This window comes from Apis cerana, linkage group LG6 (genome assembly GCF_029169275.1).
Source record: "Apis cerana isolate GH-2021 linkage group LG6, AcerK_1.0, whole genome shotgun sequence".
NCBI classification, from domain to species: Eukaryota; Metazoa; Arthropoda; class Insecta; order Hymenoptera; family Apidae; genus Apis; species Apis cerana.
In genome coordinates, this window is record NC_083857.1 from 3,711,414 (window position 1) to 3,730,313 (window position 18,900).

Genomic DNA, 18,900 nt, shown 5'->3' on the forward strand with positions numbered 1-18,900 from the left:
TCAAAAAATGAGAATTCTTTTGAAAAATATCTTCTAAAATAAAATAAACGTAATTTAACAGAGTCAAGGACTAAAAGATTAACAAAAGGATTTTTTTTAATAAAAAAGATTTAATTAACTTTATTATAGATAAAAAAAATATGAGATAGAATAGAAATATGAGATATAAAAATTTTGAACTGTATATAATATTGGTAATTTTGACAATTGAATATTAGAAATAATAATTTAATATTTCAAATATTATGAATAAAACACTTTTCCATAGCAAATATTGTTGATAGCTATCTTTTTTTTATTTAATAGTCGTTCGTTTTGATTATAATAGAAAATTTCTATGTATTTTGATTAAAGTTAATTTAATATGTAATTTTTTGAACAAAAACAGAAAAAAATAAATTATAATATAATAATTATAATATGTTTATTTGTTTTAGTATATTAATGAAGATTTGAAGTGTTCGTATATTTTATTATAATATAATAAATGAAATGGCAAATTGATAGAAATATGAGATCATTGACTGATAACAATATAATTAAAATCTTTGAAAAAATTTTGAATATGAATTATGTATCCATTATGATTGTGTAAATCCAAAAATTTATATACAATTTATAAAATTTATTTACAATTTATATAAGCCTTACATATGATTATTACAAACAAAATAAGTTGTTTGTTTAATTGTTTTTTTATATTTATTATGCTTGTAAAAATTAATAAAATCTTTGTATTAATTCCTTAAACTTCATTCATTAATTTCATAATTTATTTTTTTTTTAAATTCTTACAACTCATATTGTTCAAGAATTATAAGCTACATTCGTAATTTAGATTTAAATAGTATAAATATATGGATGGCTATGGATAGACAGACAAAGAAATCATTTGAAATATCATTTATCTATTATGTAATCATTCAACAAATTGCTTTTCGTAATGAACTATTAAAAGAATTATAATTAAAAGAATTATAATTAAAAGAATTATAATATTCATCAATTCTTTAAATATTGAAATAAACATAAAATATAATATATATGATAAAAATGTCAGTTATGATTTATTTGTCAAATTATAAATAGTAAAATATTAACTTAGTTATTAACAATATTATTATATCGTAGTGTCATAACTTTTCTATGATACACAAAGGCCTGTCAATAATAATAATTATTAAATAAAAATTATTATCATCATCGAGAGCATAATAATTTCAATAATTCGACAAAAACGATATAATAATTCTAACTAGTTTTTTATTTATGGAATTATTTGTTTTTTAATATTGACACTAATTTGATATTGTGAAGATAACTTGATTTTAAGTTATCTTTTGTTTTTTATTCGTAGAAATCTGTGATATCTTATAAAGATACACAAGAAGCTTAATAATTATATAAAACAAAATTGAAACAATAATACATGTCACTATCGCCAAGAATACTACAATGTCCATATCAAAACGTTGATACCAAGGTTCTAAAGCTAATGTAGAGCGAAGATGTGGGGCACCTTTTGTTCGTACTACATATTCCGTCCACCAAGCGAGATGTTTCACGGTATCGTAAGGTGTATCTTTAATTTGATCTCGAATAATAAGTATTCTTTCTTTATATCTAAAAAGAAAACATAAAAATATCAAAATTATAATTAATACATTTATAATATTTATATCTAAAAAAATATTCAAAATTTTTTTATAACTTTCATTAATTTAAAATTTTTTCCTTAAGCTTTTAACCGGACAAATACTTTAAATCTCTACAGATCAAAAATGAAATGAGATTATAAATTAAAGACTTAAATATTAAAATTAAAGAAGAATATGTATTTTCTAAAAATTTAATTATTAATAACTGAATATCGTTATTTAATTTAACTTAATTTAATCTCATTTAATTATAATTTTGATTCGTTTAAAAAGTTAATTAAATTAAAAAAAGTTAATTTGTTCAACAATTTCTCATAATGTTAATTTACTTTTTGAATGGATTAATAAAACTTAAAAATTGTGTATAATATTTCTGTAATTGGGATTAAAAAAGAAAGATTAGATAAATATTTGCTAAAACTTGAGAAAATCATTATCAAAAATTTCATTATCATTTCTTCGTTATTAATAATATCTAAAATTGGAATATCATATAATGGAAAAATTACATTTTTAATTTCTTAATTTTTATTTTTAAATTTATATTTTTAAATAATAAGAATAAAAATTCTTAAGCTGAATTCTATTGCTCAGATCTATAACTTAATATTAATATGTACTTACTTCTTATTATTTATTAATTCATAAATAGCATTTTTAAGTTGATCTTCCGTAAATGTCGTAATTTCTAAATATTTTCCAATACCAAGAGCTTCCATTCTTCTTACTTGGTAATCTTGATCTGCTAATATTGGAAAACCAAGAACTGGTACTGCGAAGCGAATAGTTTCTTCACTACTTTGTACGCCTCCTTGATAAATAAATAACTTAATTTTCGGATGAGCTGTAAAACAACAGAGATAGATAAATATTTTCTGTATAGAAATAATATTTAGGGAATAAATATTTTATACTAAATAAAGATTATACCAAGAATACTTTGTTGAGGCAACCATTTTCCGATGTAAACATTTTTTGGTTTCTCAGATAAATCTTCTTCGTATTTCCATATAACTTTGTACGGTAATTTTGCGAAAACATTACAAAATATACGTTTAATTTCTTTTGGCATAGTAGAACTTCTTGCGTTACTACCGAGACTGAAATAGATGAAACCTTCTTTTGCATCGTCTAAAAATTTTTGTAAATTCTGTAATAAAAATAATTCAAATAAAAAACTATATACATTTGTGCAAAAATCTAGATTTTCGATTAATGATAATAATTAACTTTTTTGTAGTTCTGTATCTATACGTATATAGTTGTTAATAATAAATTGTTAATAATTTATGATACAAATGAGATCTTAGGCTTTAAAATACAAAATAATAAATAATTTTTGAAATTTTATTTTCGAATAAATCAAATTTGAAAATTTTTCAAATACAAGTAAAATTAACTAATTTCCCACGTAATTTCTTTCCTCATTATTCTTAATTTTCATAGAATCTCTTTAATTTGTATCATTTGTATCTATTTGTATCATAAATTATTTTATATAAACATTTATGATTTTCTATATATTTCTATATAAGTTATGCTAATTACAATTATATAACTTATCTCATCTATAAATTGTATAATATTTATAAATTAATATATATTATTATAAATTATAAATTCTTATAAATTTTTCAAACATACATATTCAATAATAATCAAATTTCTATTAAATAAAATCTACCTTCGGCAAAGGATCTGGATTTTCAGATACGTGAAAAGAACTGAATCTAACTATATTTGGAAGTATTGGTCGTCCCGGTGTTAAAACATCGGCTTCATTAATAAAAATCATGCTAACATTCTTCATAATATCTATCAAAGGCGGCAAAGGCCCAAAATATTGCTCTGCCAATTTCTGCTCCTTGGGGAATATATTGAAATTCAGATGTAACAGTAAACGCCATGTTTTCACAAAATTATGCAACCTTTTATAAAACGGTAAATTTATGCCTGTATTTCCTTCATTTTCCCATAAGTATTCATGAGAAGGAAGTACTGCTCCTCCAAGTACAAAATCATTTATACTAAGCAATCCTAACGAACTTAACCCTACGATCATGCAAAACATGATTATTTTTTTTAACTTTCAAACCATTCACAATTAATTAAAAAATATTAAATATTGAATAAATACCTATTAACGAAGCGTTAAATCTGTAGGCAAAGGCGTACATAGCCGGCATATAGAGAAATTCCGTTAAGAAGACATCGAATTTTATATTGCTATCCGGTGCATATAGTTTTTGTATTTCTGTGGAATTAAATACTTGAACCTCGAAGGAAGAACACAAAGATAATAAATATTTTTCTAGTGTTTCTATCCAATCAACTTTTTCGAATCGCAGCTTGACAAAGTCTATGGCTCTTAAAGAATTGTAATTCACACTTATATCGATTTGAGTGAAATTCGGCGAGTTAATATTCTCTATAGGATTCGTAGTAACCAACACAATTTCGTGACCACGTGCGTGCAATTCGAGCCATAACGGTTGATACGGAATTTGATGACTGTAAGATGGTGTCGAAATAATGGCCAAGATCTTGTAGCACTCTGATTGATTCACAATGCATAAAATGCACGAAATGAAAAATAGTTTTGTAACGTTGCGTTTCATGCTTCTCGTGTTCGAAGAACAAACTGACTCGTTGAACGGTTACGTGTCTATTAAAACGGATATCACAATATTACCATCAATTTATATAATAGGAACGACAATCATATATCTATATATACTATAATTTGAAACAAAAATAGTGTTATCGTTTAATTATAGTTTAAATTTATTATCTTAAATAACCTTCATTATCTCAAATAATATGTATATGATAAGTTTGTTTGAATATGAATTTGGATATGAAACATATTTCTATATTTTTTACAGGTATAAATATATTTCGTGCTCAAATACTAATAGAGATCGATTCAGTGAATATTATGAATTCTATAGTGAAAAGTAGTAATTTTGAAAATAGAAAAGACAAATTAAAAATATTTTTATTATAGATTTTTTAGAATCACTGTTATTTTCGGGTATTTTTATATTTTTAAACGTGAAAATACTAAATTTTTTGACACGAAAAAGAATAACAGAAATTAGATGTTTAATTAAAGCTTATGAATTTAAAGAGATTAGTTAAGAATTTACTAAAACTATTTATTAAAGTTATAAAGAAAAATCTTTTCATGCATTGCATGTATGATTTGCATCTTTTATAATTAATTTCTCAAATAGAATTTGAAATAAAACTTATAAACTTATATTATAATTTATATTATTATATCTTCGTATTTAATTATTCTTTTTTTTTCATGATTAAATTTATTTTTTTTCTTTTTATCAATTAAAATATTTATTTTTCTTATAATTCTTAGATATTTTTTTAATTCAATTTTCTCCTCAAATATTAATGATGAAATGGCAATATCAAGAAGTATGATAGTGCAAAAAATGATTATGAAATGCGAATGTAATATTAAAGAATTAATTACAGATTATTATAAAGTATAATATATATAATCATTGTGTAATATCCATTACACAATATATATAGTATCTATAGTTATATAATTTTCTTTGTTTAATTTATAAGTCATAATAAAAAATTATTTTATTTTAATTATTTTTCATTTTCACTAATAGATATCATAATATAATGATATATATTATAAGTGACAAAAAAATGTAATAGATAATATGGAGTTTTATTATAATTTTAAAATATTAACATGAGTCATCTTTTTGACATGAAATATGTCATTAAATTCTCATTTATTCATTTCTAAAAGGAAAATAATTATTTTTCATTATTTGATTTATTATAATTCATTTTCGAAAATCGAAAAATAATTAATTACATTGTATTTAAAATTTAATTTTGCAAAATGGCTTGGAAAATAAAGAAATAAGGAAATTTTATTTTTTATTTTCGATTTATTTTTTTTATATGGAATCATTTTCTGCACCATCATTTACAGAATATATATTCTTAATAAAAAATCTTCTAATGTATCTTAATAAAATATTATATTTAATTTGATATTATATTAAAATTTGTATCCATATTTATCAATTTATATTATATCATATATTAGTATCAAATTAATATCTATTCATATTTATTTAGTACTTTTATATATTTATTTATTTAGTATCATTTTTCAGCAAGTACAATAAATATGTATTTTTTTATATTTTAAATTGTTAGCTATATATTTTCTCCAATTATTTTGATTGGAAATAATAACAAAAAGTGATGGAAATAGAGAATGACAATAGATGAAAATTTTTAACTTGGAAAAACAGTTTTGTCCAGATTTAAAAGTGAAAATTTGTTCATATCTGTTCGATATATGATTATATTTCCTTTAAAACATATTTGCCATTAAAAAGTTAGAACTTTTTGACCTTCATGTAATTTAAATATAATTTAAACAATAAGAGATAAATATAATAATTAGAGATAATTATAATAATGTAGGTTTACAACAGTCATTTATTTTAAAAAAAAAATTATTTATTTTTTGTTACATTGTAATTCTAAATGTATATATATATATATATTATACAAAAATTGAATAATACAGATAGTCAATAATAATTTCTTATAAATATGACAATATAAAATAAATATTTTTAATTAAAATAATTTAATAAAATAATTTAAAAAATAATTTAATAAAATATAATTTATGATAAAAAAAAATGAATAATCATTCTCGATATATCTACCCTGAATAAATTATTTTCATGAGAAAAATATATGATCCAGACTTATCCACTAAGTGCACTATCTTGTTCTCCTTATTCTTATCTAAATATAAAATTCTTCTTATGTAAATATAAAATTATTCTTATCTAAAGCCAAAGTATCGTTTCCATTTGCAAGAAGAAAAAAGATACACAGATAATTTATATCTATATAAATTTTTACTGCAAAAATTCGAGATTTATAAATGCAATAGAATGACATTGCTAAAATATTATGTACTGCTAATATGTTAACATTATTTTTTATTAGAGATATTTTTATAACTTATATTATTATCTCTTTTTCATCAAAATATCTTCAAATAATAATTTTTATATAATAAATGAAAATGAAAAATAAATATGAGATAATTTCCAATTTTTTTAATAATATATTTTATTTAAAATTTGTTAGTATTAATGACAAATTAATTTTAATAAAAAAATACATTACAAAATTAAAATCTCTGTTAATATTTTTTTGAAATTGCCATTCAAAATTACATTCAAAAAAATTAAAAAAAGTATTAAAACTTTGATTTCATTGCTTTAAAAAGATTTTTCATCGATAAATAAATTACTCATAGAGAACTCATTATGCATTATATACATAAAAAACATTTGTACATATAATGTATATAATGTTTCGAATTAGATGAATTTCCTTGTAAGATTCATTAGTAATTATAAATCGAATATCGAATGTTTGATCATAATTAAATTTCAAATAAAAATTAAAATAAAATTAGATCAACATTATAATTACATCTCTTCTTTTTTGAACAACAAAAATAATTGAATGGAATTTTTTTATGTTAGAATATTTATTCCATTAAAACAATCAAAATTACAATTGTTCTGTATGATGGCATAGCGCTAAAAAAGAAAGATTATTGGCAAAACTGCGATAAAGGCGAAGACTTTTTCTAAGTTGGCGTATTACAAACGAAAGGAAGTAAGAGTTAGAGGAAGATTTATGTCAATCCAGATACGCGGCAACAAACAACGGGGGACAAGTAATCAAATTTTACCGTAAGATGACGGCAAACACGTCGGGTATTTGTCGAACACTTGACAGAACCTCTCTGGTACGATAGTTTTCCGCGGTTGTATGTCTGTGATACGCGCGTCTCTGATTGTGCCTCGGTTAAAAGTGAGTGACAGTAATCGCCACCCAACTGCACTGACGAGTCTAAACTTTTATAAGATCGACGCTATGAAAACATTCGTTACCCTTTTAGACAGTAAAGGATTCCTGGAGGAAAGGCAACGAGACGACGAATGTTTCATTCGAGCCAAGTTATTCAACACGGTTTGTGGATTTATGATAGTGAAATGGAATAAGGAATGATGATTCACGTAAGAAACGTGAAAATATTGTCAGATTAATAGAATTTTATCGAACGAGTGAAGAATATTTAAGAATAAGAAATATTATTGATAGATATATTTAGATTGGAACTAGTTAACAAATCTATTGCAAAAAATATATTAGTATATTATATGTTATGTTTTTATTCTTATTTTATTATTTTTTTTCTTTGTTTGTAAAAAAGAGATGTAGAAGATTTCAATAACTTTTTATATAATAAATAACAAAATAAAAATAGATCTTACATAATAGATGTCATCAAAGTGAACGTTGCATTGTTTGCATCGATGTAGCATTGGAATTATTGAATTGATTGAATCAATGAAGCTCATGCACTTGTTACTACTTTTAGAAGACTGAATCTCGCGTACTTGTTGCTATTTTATTATTTTTTCACTACAACAAGTCTTTGTTTGATATCTTGTAACGATTTTTCTATATTAATCATTGAACAATGTATGTAGATATTATAATAACATGAAGTCTAATATTGTATGAAATGTTGCATTAATATCATTAAATGATAAAGAATCCCAAGTAGGAAAATAGAATAATGGAAAATGAAAAAGTAAATGATATAAATGTTATAAATGAATGATGAATGATATAAATGATATAAATAATATAAATGTCTCTATTTATTTTTCAGATGATCTTATAAAAAATACAGAAAGTTTCTTCTTTATCGTCACATCGATTAATAAATTTATATATTTCGTATCCGGATCAGAGACAAAAATTTCAAAGTAATAATGCATAATCACTGAATCAAGTTTGAAAGTAACGCGTCCCATCAATTGATATTCTCATAAACCAAAATCCACTCGGATGATCATCATTCCAGTGGCAAATTCACGCGTCGAAAGTACGTCGTTATGTGGATAACGTTATTCGGAACAAGGGCAGGGAGGAGGAGAGGAGCAAGTCGATCGTAAGTTTCAAGCCGGTTCGGCAGTTTTGTATCTGGAATGGATGGTTAATCGCTCATTTTCATAATTTTCATTTGCATTTATATCCCCTTATTATTCCAGGACTGAAGTTTCAACCGCGCGTAATGAGATTATTCTGTTCTGCCGGGATGTCAACGCACGCCTAGCTACCGTTGGGCTGACGTGAAACCTGCGCTGAACTTCCGGTTGAAACTTTTACCGGTTAATATTCAGTAAAAGGGGGAAGAAAGAGAGAGAACGAAAAGAGTTATGCGCGACAATATGACGCGTGATAAAAATATTAACGAAAACGGGAAACAATTCCTTCCTCTATAATTTTATTTCATTTTTTTCACCATTTTGTCCTTTTTGCTCCTCTCGCAAAATAATTTTCCGATTAAACATTTTTAAACGTTTTAAACTATCATAATATATAAATTTATTTATATTATTTTCTTCCTTTGTTTATTTCGTTGTGTTTCGTTAGTGTTTCGCGTTCTTAAATCTTAACTCTATTCACTTTATCACTTTTGTTCAATCTAGTGATACGTATTGTTGTTTTAATTAGAATGAGACATCTAAAAAATCGTAGAAATTTTTTTAAAAGAAATTCTTTGAAACTATATCTTTTTCCTTTTTTTCTTTTATCTAATGTATATGTTCAATAAAAGTCTATATATGCATGTAAATATATCACATGCCTATGCAAAAAATGTGAAAAATTTGTAAAAAAAACAATATTATCTAAATTGTAGTAAAAGATAAAAATAATATGAATTACTATTGATATTAATTGTGTAAAGACATACATATATAGAATTATATAATGCCGAATTATAATAGGTTAGTAAAATAAAAAAAAAAAGAAGTTTTATTGCGAAATCGATTAAGTGTCATCAACGTTTCCGTATCATTACAATGCCAACGACAATGCTTTGACTTTTGACACCGTTCTATTCTCGAGTCATGTCCAATAAAAAAGATTCAATGAAAAGGAAACACGAACCGATACAAAAGCAGAAAACTGTTTGAAGTCAGAGCTCCCTCTACCTATCATCGTGTCTCTCTCACACTCTCTCTCCCTCCCTCTCTCTCTCCCTCTCTCTCTTTCTCGATGAGTTAGGAGCCGGCGGACAAAGCGCAAAGATAGAAGACGAATTTTTTCAGCCTCCTTCGCGTGTCGCACGAATCTCTCCTCTCCCGCCTATCGTCGATTCGTTTTCCTTTTATCACGCCAGCTGTTTATGTTTTCGCAACAGCGCGTTCAACGTAGACTACGTCCTCATTTACTTTGGAAATTTACACAGAGAGGACAAGAAGGGACGTGGGGGAGGGCGTGCGAGTGGTTTTTTATTGGAACGTTCTATAAAGCCATTTTGCATTCTTCTTCCAAGAACAGCTACCGATTTTCCTTCCCTCCGTTCTCGCGTCTACGCAATATACCACTCTCTTTGTCTCTCCTCTTTCTCTATCTCTTTCCCCCATCTTCTATCTCCGCTCCAATCTTTCTATCCCCCTTCGCCACTGCTGTTTCCTTCTTTTTCTTCATCTATGAACGTATCCTGACTGCTTCTACTTACATGGTCCCTCCTGTTCGCCCAAGCATTGAGCAAATTACTTCCCGAGTGGCTTCTCTGACTTGGTTGCAGGCTTCCCCTCCGCGGGAACTGGCACGCCGTTCTTCTTCTCGCTCGACACTCCGCCATCTATTGTTCCAACACGGCGGGAAAACTTCCTCCTTGGAAATCTGGATATATATCGGCCGTTATTAATCTTGACATCTTGACGAGAAGAATTTTCTCGAAGTTTTCATCAACCGGTTATTACCGTGAAAGTTCTTAATAAAATCTTGGCCAGCCAGGAATATCGGAAATGTATTTATTCCTGTCGACGTGAGGGAACGAATATTCGATTCAAGCTCAATGTACAGGTTCCTTCTATTTCCTCGTGTGCCGAGGAAACGCGAAGGAACATCTTGGGGATTGATCGCACGACTGTCGAGCTAATTTTGTCAAACGTGCGACTCGTGAGAAGTTGAGGAACATGGAGGAAGAATAAATTTAGATTCTGAATCGTTATCTATCGTTATAGATCGGAAATACAATTGAAGTAATGAGTGATTCTTGTTTTTTAATGATAGATAAAAATTAAATGCAGAATTAAAAATTAAAGATGGAACTTTGTGTAGGAATCGAAATGTTTTATATGTCGATAATGTGATTCGTTTAATTCGAATGGAGAAAAAAAGAAAGCAGTTTTTGAGTATTTTGAGCAGTTCATTAAAGAGATCGATGGAAAAAATAATAAAAATGTCAGGATTAGAATTATTTATTGAGATTAAAATAATACACAATAGAAATAAATGTATGTCATGCAATATATTTTTCTTAATAAGTTGATATATTTTTAAATAAAGTTGAAATTTGTTTCGTAACTTTTTATTTTACGGTCAATATTTTAAGTAACATGGCCTTCTTTAGCTGTTTTTATTGAACGTCAATCATTAGTCAAAGTGTGAAAAGTTCATACGTCGGTAGTCGTTTGAGAAATACTATATTAATATACGTTGAAACGAAATTAGAAAGAAGGAACGATGTAACAGATATTTTCATGAGACGAAACCAATTTAATTTAATCATCAATTATATTTTTATATATAAATATAAAAATATATAAAAATAATAGAAATTTAAAAAAAAATAATATTACAATTCATTCAAAATTTTTATAAAATACAAAAAATAAAATTGAAGATAGAAATTTAAATTGTTATACCAATACTGTTTGATTAAATAACTAATTAAAATTGTCGAAACAAGAAATTTCTAAAAAAATTCAAAATTAATTGTTTTCAATAAAAGATATCTCTTTCATATTTATTTCAATGTGCAATTTCAAAAATGCAATATTAATTTCAAAAAAAAAAATAAATAACAATTAAAATAACTCCTAAATATAAAAATTCATGTATAACTTTATATTACGTATATATTTAAAATGATTTCTGTTATTATGAAAGTTTATACATAAATCCTCGAGTCGATTATGAACAATCTACTAATAATAATTTTGTCTCCTGAAAGAAAGTCGAACATTATCTAGAAGAATTCCTTGCTCTCACGCAATGTACGTACATATACATCCGTAGATATGAAATTCTTTTTACGTAAGCAGATATGAATATCGATTCTATTATAAATCATTAAGAACAGTCATAACAGCAATATACTTCGAAGATCGATCGTTTTATTCAATCTCTATACGTCTCATAAATAAATATATATCTTTTAGTTGTATAAAAATTTGTCTATTTTAAGAGCTAAAGAAAGAACGTTCCTATTCCATCAATTTCCAAGTTTTCCCTTCCCTAACTATACTGAATGCATGTTCGAATTCTAATTGTTCACAATAATTTAGTTATAGCATTTTCTTTACTACTAATGATTCAATGAAATTCCTTTTATCGTTATCTTTATTAAATTAAATTTTAAATTTTCAATTAAATTAATTTAATCAATTACATTCTTTATCCTTATACTTATACTTCATTCAATGAAATATGTAAATATGTATAAATAAATAATATATTATTAATAAATAATATATATCTATATGAACTTTGATAATTTGATAAATTATTAATTCTTCAATAAAAATAAATATTATTTATTCTTTATATCTTCTTTATATCTATTAATTAGACCAGAATTAGAAAACTACGTTTTCACGATTTCAAGGAACTACGTAATAAACATTCGTTGAAAACGCACATCACCACGTCATAATAAGGGCTATAAGTCTTGTCTAGGAAAAAGGCAATACGACGAACACAATATTGAACGTCGCATAAATATTTGATTCGACAAAGTGGCGTGTATCAAGGAATTCCTTCTATTTCTTCTAAGAACGTATTGATTCGAAAGAGGTCATCTTTTCGAAGGACTCGACCACAACCTATACTTCATGTAAATATAACTCTGTCAGTCAAATCGTTTTCTACTGAATTAAAGATGACAATTTCCCTTTATATGACACCGAAAGATTTTATCCATGGACTTTCGTTTGATTAACAATACGTATCATCAAACTTAATCTCTTTTCGCGGAATTTTACTTGTCTTTAATTATGAATTATATAATATATTTGCGAAGAAAGAGAATGAATTCATCATGAAAATCTAAAATAAGACATTTAGACATGGAAAATATATAATTTCTTACAAATAAATTTTTAAAAAATATTTCAATAATTTTTTAAATTTTGTATTATTTGATATATAAAATCCATCGAAAATTAATATGTATATATATATATATGTATATAACTTTATACATGTATATTTATTTTCTATATTTTTATATATATATATCCATATGTATATATCCATACATATGTGTCCATTATATTTCATATTTAAAAGATACCACTGATTCATGATAAAAAATTGAAATAAACGATATTTGATTTTATCTACAATGAAAAAGATATTTTTTGTATACTTTATAAACAAAAATTAAATTTATTAATTTAAATACAGAATAATATTTTACAGGCATAGATAAATAATTTTTATAAAACATTGATTTTCAAATAAATATAGATTAATATAATATATATTGATAAAATATTATTGATAAATAAAAATTATTTAAAAATTAACAAAAAAGAATTTAGAATTTTTAATTTTTGAGAAAAGTAAATTAACAAATTTGATTTCTGCAAAAATTTTAATTTTTTTTTTGTTCTCTTTTAAAATGAATTCAAATGTATAATAACTTATATAAAATAATTCATTCGCATATATTTTTATTATATCACTCATGATGAAAAATATTGTGAATTAAAAAAATTCTTCAAAAGTTATTAATTCTATCTTTTATTGCTTCAGTAAAAATTTATAATAAAGTTGTAATTTTAATATTAATTTTTATATATTTGAAATTGTAAATGAATAGCATAATAAAGGTAAATTAATATTGGTGATATATAAAATTGTTTTACAAACAGTAACGAAATATTAATGAAAACAATATTACGTTATAAATGATTATTACATGCTTTTATTATCACTCTATATAAATTACAAATATAATAAAAATATATTAATCTATAACTATGAAAATATATATTTTTTTTTAATTTTCTATATGTAAATGTACTGAAATAAAACAATTCCAGCCAACAGTAATCATAAAGCAGTGTCATTTTCGAGATGGCATAATACATATGAAGTAATGGTATGTATTTTCATTCATAATTGTTAAATATTGTTATTTTCTGGCAAATGAAACAGGAAGACCGTAATGACCAACGGAATAACTTTTAGATCAATACAAGGTAATTTTTAAGCTTCTAACGATTTGCTGTTTGTTATTTTATCTTGTAATATATTTTTATACGATTATAAAAGAAAATTACCGTGATTATTTATTTATTTTATTATCAAACAAACTTTATAGCAATTTACAAACATTATTTCTAATTATACGCAAGTACTTGTAAAAAAATAAGCAATTTTTATAGGCAATTAATAAACAACAAATAACTAATCATTATAAAAATGGAATTAAAAATTTTCTCGTTATTTCCAATTTGTTATTAAATTATTTTATTTCATAAATTGAACTTAAAGTAAATTAAAAAATATATATATATTTTTAATAATAAATATCCTATTTTTTGAAATATAAAAATAAAGTGTATATAATGAAAATATTAACTAAATATTTAAAGAAGAATTAAAGATTAATTAATGAAATAATTTGAGATATTCTCTACAAATTCATATTAATACAAAATTTCCATTTCACATATGTATATTATTGTCAAAACGTATATGTATATAAATTATTCAATTTTTTTTTATCGAAAACGTATGCTTTATCTTTAAATATTAACACTTGCTTGTTCGTTTTTCAATTTATTATGTGAAATTGATCGAATGGTAAACATTAAACTCATAGAATATTAAACAAAACACATAATATTAGTTTTCCAATCAGATGGATTATATCATGAAAACGTAAATACTTTTTTTTGCTATAGAAAATTTGTTTAAAGTTAAACGGGAAATGTATAAAAAATTATCAAAAATCATATCTTGCAATATTAAAAATTTTTCAAATATTTCTATAAAAAAAATAATGAGTAATATTTTATAATCAATTAATTGATTTATTCTGTTATGATATTAGAATAACAAATTCTATTATTAGAGTAAATGATTTAAAAAAAAATTCTTGATCTAAATATTGTAAAAATATATCAATTATTATATTTACTATTATAATAATGTTAGATGCATAAATTAAGAATAAAAATTTAAAAATTGTATAAGTTATAATGCATATTATTATATTAAATTAATTTGTGGATTAGTATGTATGATTCATATCATTCTGATATTTCTTAGAAAAGACAGAGTAAAATAAAGTAAAAATTGACAAACTAGCGTCATCTCTTAGTATTAATTTGAATTCTATAAGGATATATTGTCAAAAATACTCAAAAGATAGCACTGATCTTTAATTCTTACTTTTTTATTTTATCTATCTTTTTAGAAATGTTTTTTGTATTCAACAAATGACACTATATTGTTTCAATTCTTATTCTATCTTTATCTTTTTCCTTTATTTACTTTTTTCATTATTTCCTTTGCTTTTTTACTTTCTTTATTTATATTAGTTTTATTTGAGGCACAGAGATGGCTCTAGTTGTTCAATTATTATTCTATTTTTATCTTTCTTCTTTTATTTGTTTTCCTTATTTATATTAGTTTCATTTGCGGTACAGAGATGGCTCTAGTTGTTCAATTCTTATCCTATTTCTATTTTTCTCCTTTATTTACTTTCTTTATTTATATTAGTTTTATTTATGACTCAAAGATGGCTCTAGTTGTTCAATTTCTTTTCCTATTTCTATCTTTTTCCTTTTATTTGCTTTCCTTATTTATATTAGTTTCATTTATTGCTCAGAGATGGCGATAGTTGTTCAATTTTTATTCTATTTCTATCTTTCTCCTTTTATTTGTTTTCCTTATTTATATTAGTTTTATTTATGACTCAGAGATGGCTCTAGTTGTTCAATTTCTTTTCCTGTTTCTATCTTTTTCCTTTTATTTGCTTTCCTTATTTATATTAGTTTCATTTATTGCTCAGAGATGGCGATAGTTGTTCAATTTTTATTCTATTTTTGTCCTTTTCTCATTATTTGCTTTCTTTGTTTATATATAATTTTTAGCACATAACCATAGTCGAGATGTGAATCGATTGTGAATCGATTTATCGAATAAGGACTTGTAGTTTTTATAAAGGGTTACAAAATATTAATTCGTAAATTATTTTTATAACTCAAAAGTGTTTTAATAAAATATATTTAGTGATATTATTTAATGATACTATTTATATTTCATTTTATTTAATTTTTTAATTTGTAGTGACTTCATATATAAATAATATCTTCAAGTATAAGACAAAAAATACATTAATATTAAATTCATTCTATATTCGTTTATCTTATTTAATAAATATTTTATCCAATATTTTTTTATTATTAAAAATTCAGAGAGGAGTTTCATATTTTATTATATCTAACATATATTTTATTATATCTAACCTATATTTCACATTCAATCATCAATTAAAATTTTCCTTTTCAATTTAATAGGTTAATATAGATTAATATTAGGTTAATATCGTTATATATTTTGATTATATTTATTCAAATATTTTATTATAACATTTTATTTTAAAAATAACAATACACATTATACAAATTTTATACTTATTATAAATAGAAAAATAGTGTGTGTAATATTGTACATATTTTATTTATATTTACATACATTGTTTTATTACTTTTTTATTATGAATTTTTTTTGGTAATTGACTTGATTCATTAGTAATATTTTCTATGAAAATAAAATCTTAATATTAGTTATGTATAAATGACATAAAATAAATTCTTATATTTTATTTGTAACAAAATATAAATATTTTACCTTCAACACTTAAGTTTTGAAGTTCCTTTTGAAGTTCATCAACATTAAAACTTAGTTCTGTATTTGGTACAGGAGGGAAAATATTTTCATCATATTTCATTAGTTCTGCCAATTCCTCTTCTAAGTCAACATTTGAATCATTTACCAAAGATTCTGATAACATAACTTGTACATCTTTTTGATCTTCTATAGCCTGTAGTTTACAATAATATAAATATTGCAATATAAAATAAATAATTGTATAGTTGCGACTTACTTCTGCAAGATCATCCATAATATTTTTAACATTAGATTCTGATAAACCACTTTCATTAAGTTTTTTTAATACATGTGATCCTGTTTTGTAAGCTGATAACACAGCATTATTTGTATTTGTAGTTTGAATACTTGTTATAAGACTTTGAATGTTGTCAAGAGTTTGTATTCGATTTTCAATACTTTTTTCTAATTCTTTTTTTTTTCTTAAATATGTTTTTGCTACTTGTCGTAATCCTTTAATTAAATATGATTTAGCTTCATTAATAATATTAATTTTTTCTTTTTCCATAAGTTCTATTTCCTTTATAAGACCATTTTCTTGTTTAATTAATTTGTATAATCCTTCCTCAATTTCAGTTATACCATCTGATGAATGTGTAGCAATTTTAATCAATAATTCATTTTCATTTTCACTACTTTTAAGAACTATTTTTTTTTCACGTCTTAACCACATCAAGATTAACATTACTGTATTATCTGATATATTTTGGTCTATTTCAGATCTGTAACATTTTATCAGCTCAGAAAATGATATAAGAATATTGTCTTTTCTTTTTTCTAAAATAGAAAACAAAATATCTCCAAATTCTTTAATAATTTGTAAGTTTATGTATCTAGTTTCTTTATTAATTTCATTGTTAACAACATAACTTTTAACTTTTGAAAATGACCATGTAAGTGGTTTTTTCACAAGTATGTCAATTGACCATGCTGTCCATGATTCACAAGGTTCTTTCAAAAATTCAGTTTCTAAAATTATTTCATTATTCCTACAATATATATATGTTATAATATTAGAATAATTTTCTTTTATCTATCTTTTTATTATTTATAAGAGTAATATTACCGAAGAAGTTCTTCAACAACAGTTATTAAACAAAGAGGTGTACAACCTTTCCTTTTAAAGGCATTATTTAAGTCTGCAATAGAAAAACTACTTTTCCTAGTATATTTTAACCATTCATATATTAAATTTTGCCAAAATTTATATTTTGATATCCAATCTTGTGAATTTACTGATTTATTTCGAAAAGGAGAAAATAAAGCACTGATTCTTTCTTCTTCATTCCAACATTTAGGCATTTTTTCAGGAGGAAGTGGCAAATTATTATCTACATGTTTAATCTCCATAGTCATTTTTTAAAAATATTTTTGTTATATTTTTATGTTAGATTATATTTTTACATATCACTGAAAACATAATTAAATAATACCATATCTATTATATAAGACTAAAATACTTTTTAGATTTGTTAAATATTGATACTTTTTTAATAAAAGATGTTTTTTTTCAAAGAAATGTCATTACCTTGTTACAAAAATAGCACAAGTAAAATCATTTGCAATTATAGACTTACTCATATACATCAAATTTAAAATTTAAAATATATTTGTATTTTTAAATTACGAAATAAATTTGTTTCAACTTCATTTAAAATAAATTAAAATTAAATATAATGTAATTGTATTTTTACGTCAAAGAAATCGAGTTTATACTGTATACGTAATTATAAATATATAATATACTATAAATATATATATATGTAATTATAATTTATGCAAGATGAATCAAATTTATTTTTTAAATTGATATAAAACTATTTTTTTTAATATTAGTTTTTTGTTAAAAAATATATCAAACTTTTTAAATTAAAATAAAAAAAATTCAATTGATAAATAATTTCTAATACAAAAATTCATAAGTTTCATGAAAATAGACAATTATCGTTGAATGCTGTCTTATTTAAAATGATTTTTTCAGAATATCAATAATTATTTTAAAATTATCAATCAATATCTAAAAAATAATTTTTTAAATTATTAAATTAATACATAACTGATTTGCAAACTGATATTTATTATTATTTGTTAAAATCAAAATTGTATAAATTTATGTAAGCGACACTTTATAATATCGACTTATAGAGATCGC

The 18,900-nt window shown here is 23.4% G+C and overlaps 2 protein-coding genes and 1 long non-coding RNA gene across 5 annotated transcripts; 1 reads left to right on the top strand and 2 right to left on the bottom strand.

Moving 5' to 3' along the window:
* Positions 1-1,043: 1,043 nt before the first annotated feature.
* On the bottom strand, positions 1,044-8,107 carry LOC108000060 (UDP-glycosyltransferase UGT5). 2 transcript variants are annotated; one of them, XM_062076019.1, is made up of 6 exons: positions 8,027-8,107; positions 3,796-4,323; positions 3,343-3,710; positions 2,589-2,808; positions 2,283-2,502; positions 1,044-1,623 (listed from the first exon to the last, which is right to left on the bottom strand). In XM_062076019.1, the coding sequence occupies exons 2-6, from the start codon at positions 4,274-4,276 to the stop codon at positions 1,329-1,331; spliced, it is 1,584 nt and encodes a 527-aa protein (XP_061932003.1). In that variant the 5' UTR covers positions 4,277-4,323; positions 8,027-8,107; the 3' UTR covers positions 1,044-1,328. The 2 variants fall into 2 exon arrangements, with proteins under 2 accessions (XP_061932003.1, XP_016915699.2); XM_017060210.2 differs by lacking the exon at positions 8,027-8,107 and adding an exon at positions 7,441-7,578.
* On the top strand, positions 7,581-9,592 carry LOC114577820 (uncharacterized). The gene is made up of 3 exons (XR_003698167.2): positions 7,581-7,721; positions 8,431-8,712; positions 8,813-9,592. It is a non-coding gene; the product is annotated as an uncharacterized LOC114577820 (long non-coding RNA).
* A 6,814-nt stretch (positions 9,593-16,406) lies between these two features.
* Positions 16,407-18,781, bottom strand: LOC107999810 (charged multivesicular body protein 7). 2 transcript variants are annotated; one of them, XM_017059834.2, is made up of 5 exons: positions 18,277-18,781; positions 17,815-18,158; positions 16,966-17,737; positions 16,710-16,902; positions 16,407-16,619 (listed from the first exon to the last, which is right to left on the bottom strand). In XM_017059834.2, the coding sequence occupies exons 2-5, from the start codon at positions 18,102-18,104 to the stop codon at positions 16,546-16,548; spliced, it is 1,329 nt and encodes a 442-aa protein (XP_016915323.1). In that variant the 5' UTR covers positions 18,105-18,158; positions 18,277-18,781; the 3' UTR covers positions 16,407-16,545. The 2 variants fall into 2 exon arrangements, with proteins under 2 accessions (XP_016915323.1, XP_061932005.1); XM_062076021.1 differs by having other exon boundaries at positions 18,326-18,479.
* Positions 18,782-18,900: the final 119 nt, after the last annotated feature.

Excerpts from the sequence above, each read along its gene's own strand:
- LOC108000060 (XM_062076019.1), bottom strand. The coding sequence starts at position 4,276 with ATGAAACGCAACGTTACAAAACTATTTTTCATTTCGTGCATTTTATGC. Across the intron at positions 3,711-3,795 it reads ATTTAACGCTTCGTTAATAG|GGTTAAGTTCGTTAGGATTG; the intron begins GTATTTATTCAA and ends GCATGATCGTAG. Across the intron at positions 2,809-3,342 it reads ATCCAGATCCTTTGCCGAAG|AATTTACAAAAATTTTTAGA; the intron begins GTAGATTTTATT and ends TTTTTATTACAG.
- LOC107999810 (XM_017059834.2), bottom strand. The coding sequence starts at position 18,104 with ATGACTATGGAGATTAAACATGTAGATAATAATTTGCCACTTCCTCCT. Across the intron at positions 17,738-17,814 it reads GTTGTTGAAGAACTTCTTCG|GAATAATGAAATAATTTTAG; the intron begins GTAATATTACTC and ends TATATATTGTAG. Across the intron at positions 16,903-16,965 it reads TTATGGATGATCTTGCAGAA|GCTATAGAAGATCAAAAAGA; the intron begins GTAAGTCGCAAC and ends TGTAAACTACAG.